General features: G+C 52.3%; 2 protein-coding genes across 2 annotated transcripts; one reads left to right on the top strand and one right to left on the bottom strand.

Annotated features, from left to right (window-relative positions):
* The first annotated feature begins 110 nt into the window (after window positions 1–110).
* On the top strand, window positions 111–8,783 carry MZT2B (mitotic spindle organizing protein 2B). Its single transcript, XM_063087163.1, has 3 exons — window positions 111–654; window positions 855–1,003; window positions 8,520–8,783. The coding sequence occupies exons 1-3, from the start codon at window positions 326–328 to the stop codon at window positions 8,675–8,677; spliced, it is 636 nt and encodes a 211-aa protein (XP_062943233.1). The 5' UTR covers window positions 111–325; the 3' UTR covers window positions 8,678–8,783.
* Window positions 8,784–9,667: 884 nt separating this feature from the next.
* Window positions 9,668–13,837, bottom strand: LOC134369118 (tubulin alpha-3 chain-like). The gene is made up of 4 exons (XM_063085276.1): window positions 13,702–13,837; window positions 12,680–12,828; window positions 11,675–12,355; window positions 9,668–9,964 (listed from the first exon to the last, which is right to left on the bottom strand). Exons 1-4 carry the CDS (start codon window positions 13,820–13,822, stop codon window positions 9,668–9,670), a joined length of 1,248 nt encoding a protein of 415 aa, XP_062941346.1. The 5' UTR covers window positions 13,823–13,837.
* Between the last annotated feature and the right edge of the window lie 802 nt (window positions 13,838–14,639).

Below are 14,639 nucleotides of genomic sequence, written 5' to 3' on the forward strand. Positions count from 1 at the left end.
ATCCACGGCAAGTAGTGCGCGTGCGCGCAAGCAGAGGCCCTTTATGAGGATACGCGAGGAGCGCCCCCTCGTGAGGAACCGGTGCGGAACAATTACATACTATATGGAATGCCCTTCATCCGATAGGTTTCATTGAGTGCCCGCTGTATGCCAAGCACTGCACTGAGTGCTGCTACTTAAGCGAGCAGGACCAATGCAGTCTATTCAGGAAGACTTTGATCGCCTCTGAGCAGGGTTTTGTGGTCCTCCGCGGCATCCCCCACGCCTAACACGCCGCCTGGCACACAGAAGGGGCTCAATAAATGTCGGGAGATTTAATGACGTTATGGAAAAGGCCCTGGACGCTGCCCTCCCGGCTGGGGCTGCTTGCGAAGCCCGGCGTTGGAGCGGCAAGGAGGCGAACGGCGGGCTGCGGCCGGTAGACGGCGCTGTGGGAGAGGGCGGCGGGCAGGGCGCTGGCGGGCCGCACTCCTTCCCGCGAGCCGCGCAGATGGCGGCGACGGGAGCCGGGCCCGGGCCCGGGGCGACTCCGGGGCTGGAGGCCACCATGCAGAAGCTCGCGCTGCGGCGGAAGAAGGTGCTGAGCGCCGAGGAGATGGAGCTGTACGAGCTGGCGCAGGCGGCGGGCGGCGCCATCGACCCCGACGTGTTCAAGTGAGCGGGCGCGGGTGGGAGCTTCGCGCTCCGCCGACCCCCGGACACCCCTGCTCTCCCGGCGGCTCCGGCTTGGGCCCGCTGGTCTAGAAGAGCCCCCCGCCCTTGTCAGGGTCTTCGGGGAGGTGGGCCCGCCCTCGCCCGAGCCGGCCTGTCCCTCGGCGGGAGGGCTCACAGCGCGCCGCATTTGTTCTCGCCAGGATCCTGGTGGACCTGCTAAAGCTGAACGTGGCCCCCCTCGCCGTCTTCCAGATGCTCAAGTCCATGTGTGCCGGGCAGAGGCTGGCGAGCGAGCCCCCGGACGCTGCGGCCGTGTCTCTGCCCACCTCGAGCGTGCCCGAGACCCGAGGTCAGAGCTGGGCCCAGAGCTCCGAGCTCCGGTGGTGGCCGCGGGTGGCGGGGGCGGGAGGATGACAGGCGCGGCGCAGTGCAGGTGCAGCCCTAAGTGACCAGGCCTGTCCGTGGGTCTTTTCCCAGGACCTGCAGGGCCATCCAGTGCTCGCCCCTTTAGCTTCAGTACCCGGCTTTGCTCCCATGCTTGAGAGTGCACTTCCAGACCGAATGGGCACACAGTGGGTGCCCCAGAGTGGTCCGAGCAGGCTAAGGCGCATCTGCTCCAGCCTTTTGTCACCTCTTCTCTCAGGCCTTCATTCCACAAACACGGGTATAACAGCTTTGGTCCCTGTCCTCGAGGAATTACAGCCTCCAGGGAAATGTTCAGGGAGCCCGGCAGACAGAGAGGCCTTCTTGCCACCTCCTCCCCTGTAGTCTACCCACGCCCAGGGCCTGCCCAGGGGCCTGGCCAGCCTGGTTTCCCTCTGAGGACTGCAAGAGGGAGGTCAACGTGGTAGCCCCTAGCTGCTCTAGATCATGCAGAACTCCTCCCATAGTGCAGACGGCTGAGGCGCAGGACACCCCAGGGCACAGGTTTGAGGAGCTTCCTCACTTTCACAGTCATGACTGGGGATGAGGAGATGCTGATGACAAGAGTATGTCGTGGTGGAGCCTCAGGTCCCTGCTCCAGCTCATCCTCCCTGCATGTTGTTTCTGTTCCTGATGGCTAATTGGAAAACTCTCTGAAATGCAACAGAACCTCCCAGGCAAATGGAAGAAGGTCCAGGGCTGGCTCCCTGCCTGGAAGCACGAGGACACCTGTCCAGGCATCCTGAGAAGGGGCGGAGGGCAGGCTGGGCCCCTCTGGTGGGAGTGCCAGGGCCCGGGGCACCTGTGTCCCTGCAGCACGCTCTGTCTGCTCACTGACCCACACTCTGTCTGCTCTCTTTGTGTCTCTCTCTGACCTCCAGAGGCCTCCTTTCTCTCTGCCAGGAACAGTAGCCCCCCCGCAAGGCCCTCCTTTTCCTCAGCCCTGCAGCCTGCGGCCTCTCCAGTTCTGCTCCACGGCCCAGCTGCCACGCACTCGCCTCTCTCTCCCGGGCCCCCCGGTTCCCTCCGGCTCTCTTGCTGCCTGTTCTCTCCTTTTGCAGGTCGTGTTTATTGGCTTATCTTGGGGGGGGTTAGTGCTTTCTCTTGTTTCCAAGGCCCTGGGAGGCCAGAGCAACTTTGAGCTGCAAGGGCAGGACTGTGGCAGCGATTTCTGGCTTGGTTTATTACTGCAGTACTTCTAACACGTGCAGTCAGGCTGGCATCAGGGGACGAGACCAACACCTCCTGCACCCCAGAGGCCACCTCTTGTGGGTGAGACTTGTGCTCTGTAAAGTGCCCCCACCCCAGGCCGAGAGGCAGGGAAGAGGCGGTGTGGTGTGCCATCCCCTACTGGATGGGAAGTCTGGAGGATAAAATGGACGCTCACGTCTTCCCTGAGCCTCCTGGCAGCACCGTGTGATGATATGTGCTTGTCCCATTAGCCACACTTGGAAACTGAGTCCCTTTCCTGCCTCATTCCTGAGCTGAGGGCACCTTCCACGTTTCCGTGGGTGTAGTGAGGCTGGAGACACAGAGCCAGGGGTGTGTAAGATCCCACGGGTGCTCCGGTTGCACCTTGCTCCACACCCCTCCCCACATCACCCACCTCTGCTCCAGGTGGCACCTGGAGCTCGGCCTCAGGGAGGGTGAGGAAGGGCTGAAGAGCAGGTTAGGGTAAGGGTGTGTGGATTACAGGCTAAGATGAGGAATCGGAGGGTGTGTGTCCAGAGGGAGGGAGAAATGAAGAGACATTGCTGCTCACAGTGGCTCTGGGTGCTGCCTGGCTCTCAGTCCAGTGGGAGAGGTGGCTGGATAAACACACGGTGATGGAGATGGGAGGCTGTCCAATCACTGGGGGCTTCAGAGCCATGAGAGCAGCAAGGGTTAAGCAGGGTGGGAGCGGGAGGGCAGCCCTGCAAAGGTGGGAGAGTGGGGAGGGGATAGGCAAGGCAGAGATGCACTGCAGAGCATGTGTGTCCAACCCACTGGGGCAGGAGGAGGAAGGAAAAGAGGGCAGAGCGTCAGGAGGTATGTGAGGGCATGGCTTTAGGAGCACAGGCATAGAGGGGGCCAGAGGATCAGGGGTGACTCGTGAATGATTGGGGGCTCTGAGGGAGGAGGGAGGAAGCCCCAAGCGTGAGGACAGGAGTGGCATGGAGTGCTGGGCCCCACAGGATAGTTTGGTCCTCGAGGGCTCAGTCCTGGGAGCATAGGCCAGACCCTGGTCCTGCTAGGTTGGGCGGCAGAAGGCCAGGACACAGGACACAGAGGCCCTGGGGAGATGGCCAGAGGGGGCAGAGGAGAGCCTGGGGAGGCTGGTTGATGGGGAGGAGGCGGTGGGGAGTGGAACAGATGTGGGCTCACATCAGGAGTATGCTGCATCTGAAAGGCAGGCAGAGGCCACCAGATGAGACACAGAGATCTCTGAGGCCTATGTGTTCCAGCATCTGTCCACAGACCTTCTGGCCACATCATTAATGACAGTGTGTGGGGTGGGGAAAATAAGGGAAATTGTCAGAGTGGTCCAGTTGGTGTGTGGTGGCCAAAGGTTTCCCGCAGGACTCAAGGCATGGACTTGCTCCAGGCCTGGAGTCAGAGCTTAACTCAGAGGCATAACCCTGTAAGCTGCAGCAGGCACAAAGGGGTCATCTGGATTCCTGTACCCTGACCATCCAGGTGGGCTGCAAGGACTACTCACTCATGTCTGGCAGAGAAGGGGAAAGTAAAAGACCCCAGAACCACAGAAGGGTAATGCTTGTCATGGTGAGGGTCTGGGGTCACTGAGGAAAAATTAAATTCAGTTGAGTGTTCCCTGTTTAAGTTCAGGAAAACTGTACATTTTTAAAAGCTGTCCCTTCAGGACACATACAGTGGAGTTGGTGTGCAGAAGCTGTGGATCTCACGCGAGCTGTGCTGTCCAGTACGGGAGCCACGAGCCACACGTGGCTGGTGTGGTTGAGATGCACTGCATGTGTATTAGTCCATTTTTGTTGCTTATAACAAAATACTTGGAACTGGGTAATTTATAAAGAAAATGAAATTTATTGCTTACAGTTTCTAAAGCTGGGAAGTCCAAAGTCCATCTGGTGGTGGCAACAGTGACCCAGGAGTCTCACATTGCAAGATGGTGGAAGTAGAGAGAGCCAGCAGGAGAGACAGACTCTCCTCTTCTTTTAAAGCCCTCAGGACCACGCCCCTGACCACCGTTTTTAATCCATTCACTACTGCACAGTCCTACAACCTAATCACCTCTTCAAGGCTCCACCTTTCAATTACTGTAATAGGATTTCCCACCCTCTTAACAGTCACAGTGAGGGCTAAGTTTCTAATACATAAAACTTAGGGGACACAATTCAAGCTTCAGTGAGTTTTGGGGGGACATAATTCAATCCACTACAGGGTGTATGAGTATATACACTTATATGAATAACTTATGTGTTAGCTACATGATGAAATGATAATATGTTGAATATTTTGGGTTAAATAAGATGTTTGAATTAATTTTTCACTTCCTTTTACTTATCAACATGGCTACTAGAAAGTTTTAAATTACACATGTGGCTCACATCATTTTCCTGTAAGAGTTAAAAGCACGTGTGCAAGTCCATGTTGCATGTCTGTCTTAGTCGCTAGGTCTGTATGTGTTCTGGAAGCATCGATTAGGCCCTTGCTATGTGCCTGGCCAGAGAGGGCAGCAGTACTGGCTGGTGAACTGCACAGACCATCCGGGACCATGCTGACTGCCCACTCTTTCTGGCCCCTAGACCCTGCCAGCCAGCCTGGAGGAGAGCTGTGCACTTTGTTTGGGGAGCCGAATTGGCTGCCACCAGGACAGATTGTGTGCTCATGAAGATCTGGGGGTGGCCCGCGTGATGCTGACACTGCCTCATGCTTGCTGCTGCACGCTCCTGCAGCAGGGCCTGTGGTGTCTTCTTTCCCTCTTCTCAGTTCCCCCACCTCTCTTCTGTGCCTGCCTCTGTTCTATTCCTTCCTAACACAAATGCCTGCTAGCACATGTCACCACGAGGTGGCACTCTAAGAAAGAAAGGAGAGGGGCCAGCCTGTGGCTCACTCGGGAGAGTGCGGTGCTGTTAACACCAAGGCCACGGGTTCAGATCCCATATAGGGATGGCCGGTTTGCTCACTGGGTGAGCGTAGTGCTGACAACACCAAGTCAAGGGTTAAGATCCCCTTACCGGTCATCTTTTAAAAAAAAAAAACGAAAGAAAGAAAGGAGAAAGGCCGCCCTTGGGGACCAGCAGAAAGAAAGGGATAGGAGAAGAGGTACGTGCTGGGCTGTTTACAAATCCTCATTCCCCACCAGCTCTGCCCTGCAGAGTTGACAGGGATGGTGAGTTGGACTCACAGAGGCCACACCAAAGACAAATGGAAGTGGGTCCCACCCCGGTCTGGCTCACTCCCCAAGTCATGGGTGGCTGACAGAATGGTGCATTTGGGGGGTTTACTCCATTAGGGGGGTCACAAAATGCTGGGAGGCCACCAGCTGGTTTCAGGGGTAGGAGGAGCACTGATTTTTGAAGAGATTGAGGCTGGCTGTATTTAACATTCCATGGTCCTTGCCTGTCTGTGGTGTGGAAGAGGGTCCTTCAGGGACCAGCCTGGGAGCATCAGTTGCCACCACCCTCCCATCCAGCCTGCAGTCACACTTGGTTCAGTCCCACCCTCCACCCCATCTGACCCCAATAACCCCACCACGAGGGGGGCTGGGCTCGACAGGTGCTGCTGGGTCCTGCCCTTCATGTCGCTGCTGACCATTCTCGGGCCTGGAACCACACTCCTCGGCCTCCTCATCCATGCATAAAATGAGGAGGCAGAATGGGCCTCCCCACTTACAGCCAGAGCACATGACTCCTGAGGGGTTCCAAGAATTGCATTGGGCTGGGTAAATGGGTCTTCTTTAGTTGTTAGATTGTCATGTTAATGTCTTCTGTGGCTCAGTTACGTTGGTTTCCTATTTCTGGGTTTATCAGCCCTGTCATATGTAAAGATGAGCATTATTTGCTCTTTTCTACTCCCACTCATCCTTCTCAGGTTTCCAGAAGGGACCTGGGTCATTATACTGAGGGGGAGGAGTGGATGCTCAGGTGGGTGGCAGGCTGAACAAAAGTTGGCTTCAGAGTCAGGCCACATCAGAGCCCCGCCCTGCTCTTGGCCGTATTTCTACATAGGTCAGGAAATGCCCCTCACCAGGAGACAAGTGTGTGGGGCACCTGAGCACCCGGGGTTAGGCCACCTGCTTACAGAAGGCCTCATTCTGCCTGGCCTGGCCTGCAGAGGGACTGTGGCCTCAGAGGACACTAGCAGACGCTATGGCAGACACAGGGTGGTAAGGCCCATCCACTCATAGATAGGGTCCTTCCCCACTGACCAGTCAATGGGGACCAGAATAATGGCAATTTGTACCAGAAGAAATGTGTGGTAACAGTTCTCTGCCTTGTGTCTTTTTCATGAGTCACTGTTAGGCTGAGTTGGCCCAACTTCACCCCCCCCCAGACTCCTGTCTGTTCCCCTAATCTGTATGAAGCACTTGAGTGTGAAGCCCCAGGAGGCGAGGCAGGGGAAATCAAAGATGAGCCGTCAACAAGCGTGGCACTACTGTAACCCTCCCTACCCCACGCCCCACTCCAGGCGGCAAAGATGTCCTCATTCTCTGAAGAACTTTTTTTTTCCCCCCTCAAGAAACTCTCATGAGGGCTGTCTTACCCCAGTAGGAATCTAGGAAGAATTTAGTTGTCAGTATTGGAGAGCATGGGAAGTGAGTTGGAAGTGCCTCTGGAGGAGCCAGAGTCTACAGTGTCTAAGATGCAGGTGCCTCCTCTTCTTCAAGGTGACAAATAGTGGAACAGAAGTGACCCAACAGACCCCTAAGACACCTCATAGCATCTTTTCTCCCAAAACAAATAATTCCCTATTGCAGCCCATTTGACTAAACTTAATGAAGAGGCAAGGGAAGAACTGGGATCGAGGCTGGATGTTCTGTCTGGCTGAACCTGTGGCTGGAGTAGCCTGGAAAGCAGCGGCAGAATTCCTGCCAGGGACTGCTCCAAACTGTCCTGAGATGGGATCAGTTGGGATGCCAAAGAAAGAAGCACTAAAAGCCAGGGTGATCAGCTCCAAGTATTTGTTAGGGAAACTTACAGAGGGGGCAGCAATGTGTACTCTTGATGGACAGCGAGAGGTGTTCTACCTAGGTATGTCTGCCCTGAGTGGGTTGGGTTATGGGGTTTATATGAGAGTTCAAGGAATTTGGCTGGGGTGGAGCTAGTTTCTATGTGTTTAGCAAAGTGTTTGACCTTTAGGTACTTCAGGTAACAACCTTAACAAGTTTTTTAAGTGTCTGGCAATATTCAAGGCCCAGGCTTGAGTTCAAGCCTGCAGAGAAAAACATACAGCTGGCCAGCTCACAGTGTGGTCAAAACACTGTGTTTCGCAGTCAGGACAAGAGAAAAGTGAGAAGGCACTGGGGAGCCCGACAGTGGGGCTCAAGCAGGGAACATGCCCTGGTTAGAGCCCACAGGGTAGACACTGCCAGAGGGGAGTGGAGGAGAGCCCTGGCTGCCGCACTCCAGGTGGACGGACTGTGACCCCATGCGCAAGCCTGCTCCCCGGGCACGTTCTGTCCTCCATAGGGTCCTTTCAGTCTTGCTGAAGTTGTCAACACCCTAAGCCCAGGGGAAGCCACTCCTTTAGAATAAAACTCTAGCCCAACTGTGGTTGCAAATCTTTCTATCTTCACAAAAAAGAGTAAAGCAAACAATTAGATTAAGGAATATCTGAACCAGTGGTCTTCATTTGAGTGTGACTATCTAATGGTCAGAGGAAAATCTCAAACATTCAAACTTCAGCAGGAACCCAGTCATGAAAGCTGGTAGCTAAACCCAAGAGGCTTGGCCACTGTGTTTGCAGAATACTTAGTGAGGAAAGAAATGTGAGAGAGATCCCAAAATCAAAATCAGAAACCTGACTTCAGTATTTGGTGACTGCCATGCTTCCTGCCTGACACAGTCAATTGGGGCAGCTCAGTGTGAACACGTCCATGGAGGATGAGGAGTGAGCCCCTCCCGCCACTGCTGGCACAGTTGGGGCAGACCACATCCACTGTCCAGGCCAGTTGTGAACCAGCCGAGCTTACCTTGCCCTGAATGGACCTGTGGCATGTGTCCTTTCAACACATTTCCAACTGCTCCTTGCATCGACATGTCCCAGAGGGTCTCCTGCACGCTGCCAAGAGCATCTTTTCTGGGATTGCTGCCTTTCAGCAGTTCTGAGCCTCAGGACTCTGGGCTGACGTGGGGTCCCCAGCTGAAACAGCTTTCACAGAAACATACACGTAAATGTTGCTGAAGGAACACAAATACCACGTGTGTTGCAGTTGCAGGGTTTGCCCTGGTTCCTAACGGTGCTGTTGTATGTCTCCTCAGGGAGAAACAGAGGCAGCACAGCTCTTGGAGGAGCACCGACACTGGCCGAACGCAGCAGCCGGGACGGGTCCAGCCAGAGGCTGCCCCGCCAGCCCAGTGCTACCAGGCTGCCCAAGGCAGGCGGGCCTGGGAAGAGCCCCACTCGGAACAGCAACTAGGATAGGGCAGAGACTTGTCTCACATCGGCCCGCTGGGGGCTCCACTGTTCTCCTGAGAGAGGCTACATGTTGTTTCCTTCAATTGATAATAAACCTTTCTGAAAAACTGTGGGTCCAGATCAAGACTTTTTCTGTCACTTTTTGAATATATTAAGACACAAAAACTTAGAATGAGTTCTGTGCTGGCCCTGGTTATGCCACAGCTACCTGAACTTAAAGATATTTAAACCACTGACTTCACCTTCCTGGACCTGATTTTCAGGTCTGAGAGAAAACATATGTATTGCCAGGTCTTCTGTAAACAGATGTCAACACACTTTATGGGAAGCGACAGTGCGACATCTTCCACAGGGACCGCCAACAGTGCTGAGGGAGAGTGCTATCTTCCAGACTACACGGAACAGTGAGGTCAAGATGGGTATATTGTGACCTTCCACATGTCATGAATGCCCTGGAAACTTCAATAACACCCTCCCCCCCAAAAATGTCCTCACCTTACACATCTGACCCACAGTTTCAGGGATTTTGTGGACAGCCCCCATCCAGACTTCATTTTTACACACTCCAGTTCTAAGCTTGTACACTTTAGTCAGCATGTCGCGTGAATGGAGAAGCCCCCAAAATAGCAAATTCAATTCAAAGACCTAACTCCGTTTTCCTACAATGTAGTAAATCTTTACACTTTGACACCTTGGATTTGAAATGTTGAGTATTTCCCTCAGGTCAAGTCACTTCAGCAGGGCTTCCTTAAACATGAGCAGCAGGGCTCTTCCCCAACCATCACTCCAAGAGGCAGATTGTGGAGCCTGGACCTGCCTTCCATGTGGGCTCTGAAATCCTAGCCACCTCTGTGAGAGCTGCACAGCCCAACAGACAGACAAAGTCTTGGTTTTATACAGAAACTTTAATTAACTGTGAACAATGTGAAAGCAGCCGGGCCAAGGAGGGGCAGGAGAGCGGAAGAGCGGACCACCGCCAGCCCCCTCCTGCTCAGTACTCTTCCCCTTCTTCGGCCTCTGCTTCCACGGAATCCACGCCCACCTCTTCATAATCCTTCTCCAGAGCCGCCAGGTCCTCCCGGGCCTCCGAGAACTCCCCTTCCTCCATGCCTTCTCCCACGTACCAGTGCACAAAGGCCCGCTTTGCATACATGAGGTCAAACTTGTGATCCAGGCGGGCCCAGGCCTCGGCGATGGCAGTGGTGTTGCTCAGCATGCACACGGCCCGCTGCACCTTGGCCAGGTCTCCCCCCGGGACCACGGTGGGGGGCTGGTAGTTAATGCCCACCTGCGGGAGACAGGGAAGAAAGCATTCCATGAAGCTTCTAGCCGGCCCAAAGACAGTGACTACAGAAGACACCCTGTAAGTGCCCCCTGGCATTCAGGGAGAACACTTGGTTTACCACACAAATAGTCGCTGAGCCCTTTGTGCCAGGCAGAGTGCCAGGACAGCAGGGTGATGGCTCCACACAAAAAAAATGCTAGGAAAGAGGAGCCCTGGAGTCAGCCACCCTGGCTCGATCCCAAGGTACCTGAAGGGCTGTATCCCAGCAACTGTGACATATGATAGGTGCCCAGGTAAAGGGACTGTCTTCCCTCTGAAAAAGTACACTGCTTTGTACTCTTTGTGGATTATTTTCTCCACAGGCTTCAACAAGTTCTTTTATAAACCCATTTCACTTGAAGTGGTTCACTTGAAATGGTAATCAATTTCTGTAGCTGAAACCTTTTCCAACCAGACAGATTCAGAGTATACAACTGTGATATCACCAGGGAAGACCACACCAGCCACTATGGTCATATGCAAAGGTGACATATCAAAGGTCATATGAATGCTGCTATGTGTGCTTAATTAAGTGGGGGGGCATGACATTCAAACTGGAGACCAAAGGGGAGGTATTCCAAGTTTGACAACCAGGGAACAACATGCCCACAGGTTTTGGCAACAGTGCATAGAGTCAACTACAGCAGGGGTCACCAAACTTTTTCTGTAAAGAGACAGTTCAAATTCTAGGCTTTAGAGGATACATGGTCTCTGTCACAACTACTCAACTTTGCTGTTGTACTGCAAAAGCAGCCATAAACAATATGTAAACTAACAGATGTGGCTGTGTTCACACAATATCTTATTTACAAAAGTAGGCAGCTGGTCCACTAACCATGCAAACCTCTGAAAAAGAGGAAGATAACCTCTCCCTATCTTCTAGTAAGAAATATTAGTTAAGAACCTACTGCAGTTCTGGTAGAACCCACTACCAGAAGCAGTGAGGGTCTGAACTAGAGGAGGTGGCATGAAAAGCAAAGCACTGGGACACACAGTTCTAAGACAGAAGGAATTGACAGGATTCACTAATCAACTATGGGAAAAGCTGAAAAGTGGCAGCAGGTTTTTATCGTGGATCAATGGAAGGTTGGTACAAATTTTGTTTGAGGCAAACCCAGGCCAGAATTTCTAGGCTAACCAAGAGAGAGAGAGAAAGATGTTGTCATTTTCTTTGTAAAAAGATTCATGATAGTTTCTCTTTAAATCAAACACTCCATAGGACATTGAAATTGGAATTAATTTCTACATACCTATGAAATGAAGTGGCATTTGGTGACGGCAGTCAGTTTATAGTAACATTGCAATTTAAAATTTATACACTATCCACATAAATCACCAAAATGCCCATAAAATTATTACATTTCAAAGTTCCGCCTACATTTCCCACACTAATCCTACCACCAAGAAAGGGACACAAAAGTACCTCAGAAAATACCCTATCCTATTAAAAAAAATATGCTCACCACAGATATATATATAGTATAATGACTCAGAAAGGAAGTTCAAAAGATATCACTGAATAAATTATCACTCTGGTTCACTAATTTTCACCAAGAGCCTATGTGACATGAACAGAGGCAGTCTCCGCAAAGGGTGTGGGTCCCGGGGGCATCATTGCTCTGTGGGCCTGCTGCTTGCCGACAAGTATGATGACTCAACCTCACTCAGTCCTACCTTAAATCCAGTCGGGCACCAATCCACAAACTGGATGGTACGCTTGGTCTTGATGGTGGCGATGGCCGCGTTGACGTCTTTCGGGACCACATCCCCCCTATACAACATGCAGCAGGCCATGTACTTGCCATGGCGAGGGTCGCACTTGACCATCTGGTTGGCCGGCTCAAAGCAGGCATTGGTGATCTCAGCCACAGACAGCTGCTCATGGTAGGCCTTCTCAGCTGAGATGACCGGGGCATAGGTGGCCAGGGGGAAGTGGATGCGGGGATACGGCACCAGGTTGGTCTGGAATTCCGTCAAGTCCACGTTCAGGGCCCCATCGAATCGTAGGGAGGCCGTGATGGAGGACACGATCTGCCCAATCAGACGATTCAGGTTGGTGTACGTGGGTCGTTCGATGTCCAGGTTGCGCCGACATATGTCATAGATGGCTTCGTTGTCCACCATGAAGGCACAGTCCGAATGTTCCAGGGTCGTGTGGGTGGTCAGAATGGAGTTGTAGGGCTCCACCACGGCCGTGGACACCTGGGGGGCTGGGTAAATGGCAAATTCCAGCTTGGACTTCTTGCCATAGTCCACCGAGAGCCGCTCCATGAGCAGAGATGCGAACCCAGAGCCGGTGCCACCCCCAAAGCTGTGGAAGATGAGGAAGCCCTGCAGTCCCGTGCACAGATCCGCCTGAAAGAAACCAGACAATGTGAACTCAAGGCCGTGAAGCCACGCCACCAGCCTCCAACAAGCCAGGGTCTCTTCTGTTTGCCTCTGCAAGTGGATACGGATTCAAGTCGTCCACGATGAACACGCATTACACTTAGAGGCAAAGAAATCAAAACAATGAAGGCCTGTGTGTGTACCACAGGCACACTTCACAGCAGGACTGTTGCACAGTCATGCTCGTGATTCTGGTCTAAGTTTTGATGTAACGACCTCCCCTTCGCAATCCAAGGCCTACCCTCCCTGCAGGACGATGTCCACCTGGAGCTGTCTGGGAGACCTTCTTACCAGTTTGCGGATTCGGTCCAGAACCAGGTCCACGATCTCCTTCCCGATGGTGTAATGGCCTCTGGCATAATTATTGGCTGCATCTTCCTTCCCTGTGATCAGCTGCTCCGGGTGGAAGAGCTGCCTGTAGGTCCCTGTGCGCACTTCATCTGCAATGACACCACACGTGCTGTGAGTCTTTAAGGCCTACTGTACTCACCAAGACGGACATGTCCGGGACTATTCATTTCTATAGAGAACATGCTGTTCCTCACAGGTCAACAGTGTAAGAAAATGTCTATGTGTGATACACAAACCACAGATGCAAATGATGGCTCTAGGAAGGTAAACTCAACTTATGGTACAAATGCCAGCACCACCAGTTCCCAGTGAAGCTGGGAAATGAGCTCTCACACCCTACACGGGTAATTCTATGGATACATATTTCTTCCTACCCAGAGCTACATCAAAGGGTATAATTTTAAAATCCCTCACAAACTGGGTAGGTACCAGGTCATTGGGGTACCCTACATGGCCTGGGTCTCACATGCTTTCAGGTGACATTCCGTCATCTCCTAGGGAGCCACTGACAGGTGCTTTCTTTGCAGCTTTCCTTGGAAAACACCTTGGGCACCAAGTCTAGAGGAACCAAACAAATGTTCTATACTTACCTTTTTATGTCTTAGATGCAGGGCAAAGCTCTCATGCACCAGCATGAGTGTGTACACAGCATCAAGGAGGGAACCCACACCTGTGCTCTCTGCAGGTGGGACCTACAGATGCCACCTGACCGGGGCTGAGGTGCCACCAATGAATCTCTGCACAGCCCATCTTACTGCTGGCAAAGCAGCTTTTCCCTGTAGGTCAGGTTTTCCTAAACTAGCAGCCTGAGTCCCACAATCATTAACCTTTCAGGTTGTCATCAACAATGTCATGAGCATATGCTTGTATGTCCTGTCCTTTCTGCAGAGGTATTCAAAGGAGCCAACGTGAGGCTCTTCCACCCTCCCAGGAAAGCCGCCATCCAGTGCCCGAGCACCTACCGACCACAGTGGGCTCCAGGTCCACAAACACTGCTCTGGGCACGTGCTTGCCAGCCCCAGTCTCACTGAAGAACGTGTTGAACGAGTCGTCCCCACCGCCTATGGTTTTGTCACTTGGCATTTGGCCATCAGGCTGAATTCCATGTTCAAGGCAGTACAATTCCCAACAGGCATTGCCAATCTGGACACCTGCCTGCCCCACGTGGATAGAGATACACTCGCGCTGGGAACCAGAACATAAACAAGAAAGCCATTCAATTTCAAGGCAATTGAAATTATATAAAATGAAAGTCAGAGCTTATGTCATAACATTTATAAAACATTTTAGTTTCTAAAGGTTTTCTCAGACATAACATTCCATGAGCTTACAATGTTTATTTTACATCTGAACACCTGCTTATCCAACATGGATATAGATACACTTAAACTATGAATAGGATACAGCCATTACAAATTTATCTTTCAAGCATTGAATCAGTAGTGTTTAAAATTAATATAAAATAAGCAGTCAAGAAATTTGCTTCTACCCCAAAATCAGATTTAACTATTCTGTCTTAAGCAGTGGCTTAGAATATCAGACAAAATATATGAAATAAGAGTTTTCAGTCATTGCACAACAAGAGGCACATGACACTGATTCCTTAGAGCAGGGAAACAAAGCAAGCAAGTCCTATAATCACCCCAGAAGACTGCCTGGGGAGCTCTCAGGCTGTCGCAGAGAAAGAAGGGAGAGAATTCAGTGTTCAGGGAGGCCAGGGCAGCTAGAAGCCATGGGGCAGAGTACTGGACAAGACAGAGCTGCACAAAAGAGCTCTGTGGAAATCAGCAGAGAGCACTTGAGTCTACAGCTGAGTACTGCTCAGCAGTTTGTGAAGAAACTCCTATTTTAGTATATGTGCTGCCAAAGTGATCTCCTGAGGCCAGGGAAGAGTCAGCTA

Source organism: Cynocephalus volans, chromosome 2 (genome assembly GCF_027409185.1).
Source record: "Cynocephalus volans isolate mCynVol1 chromosome 2, mCynVol1.pri, whole genome shotgun sequence".
NCBI classification, from domain to species: Eukaryota; Metazoa; Chordata; class Mammalia; order Dermoptera; family Cynocephalidae; genus Cynocephalus; species Cynocephalus volans.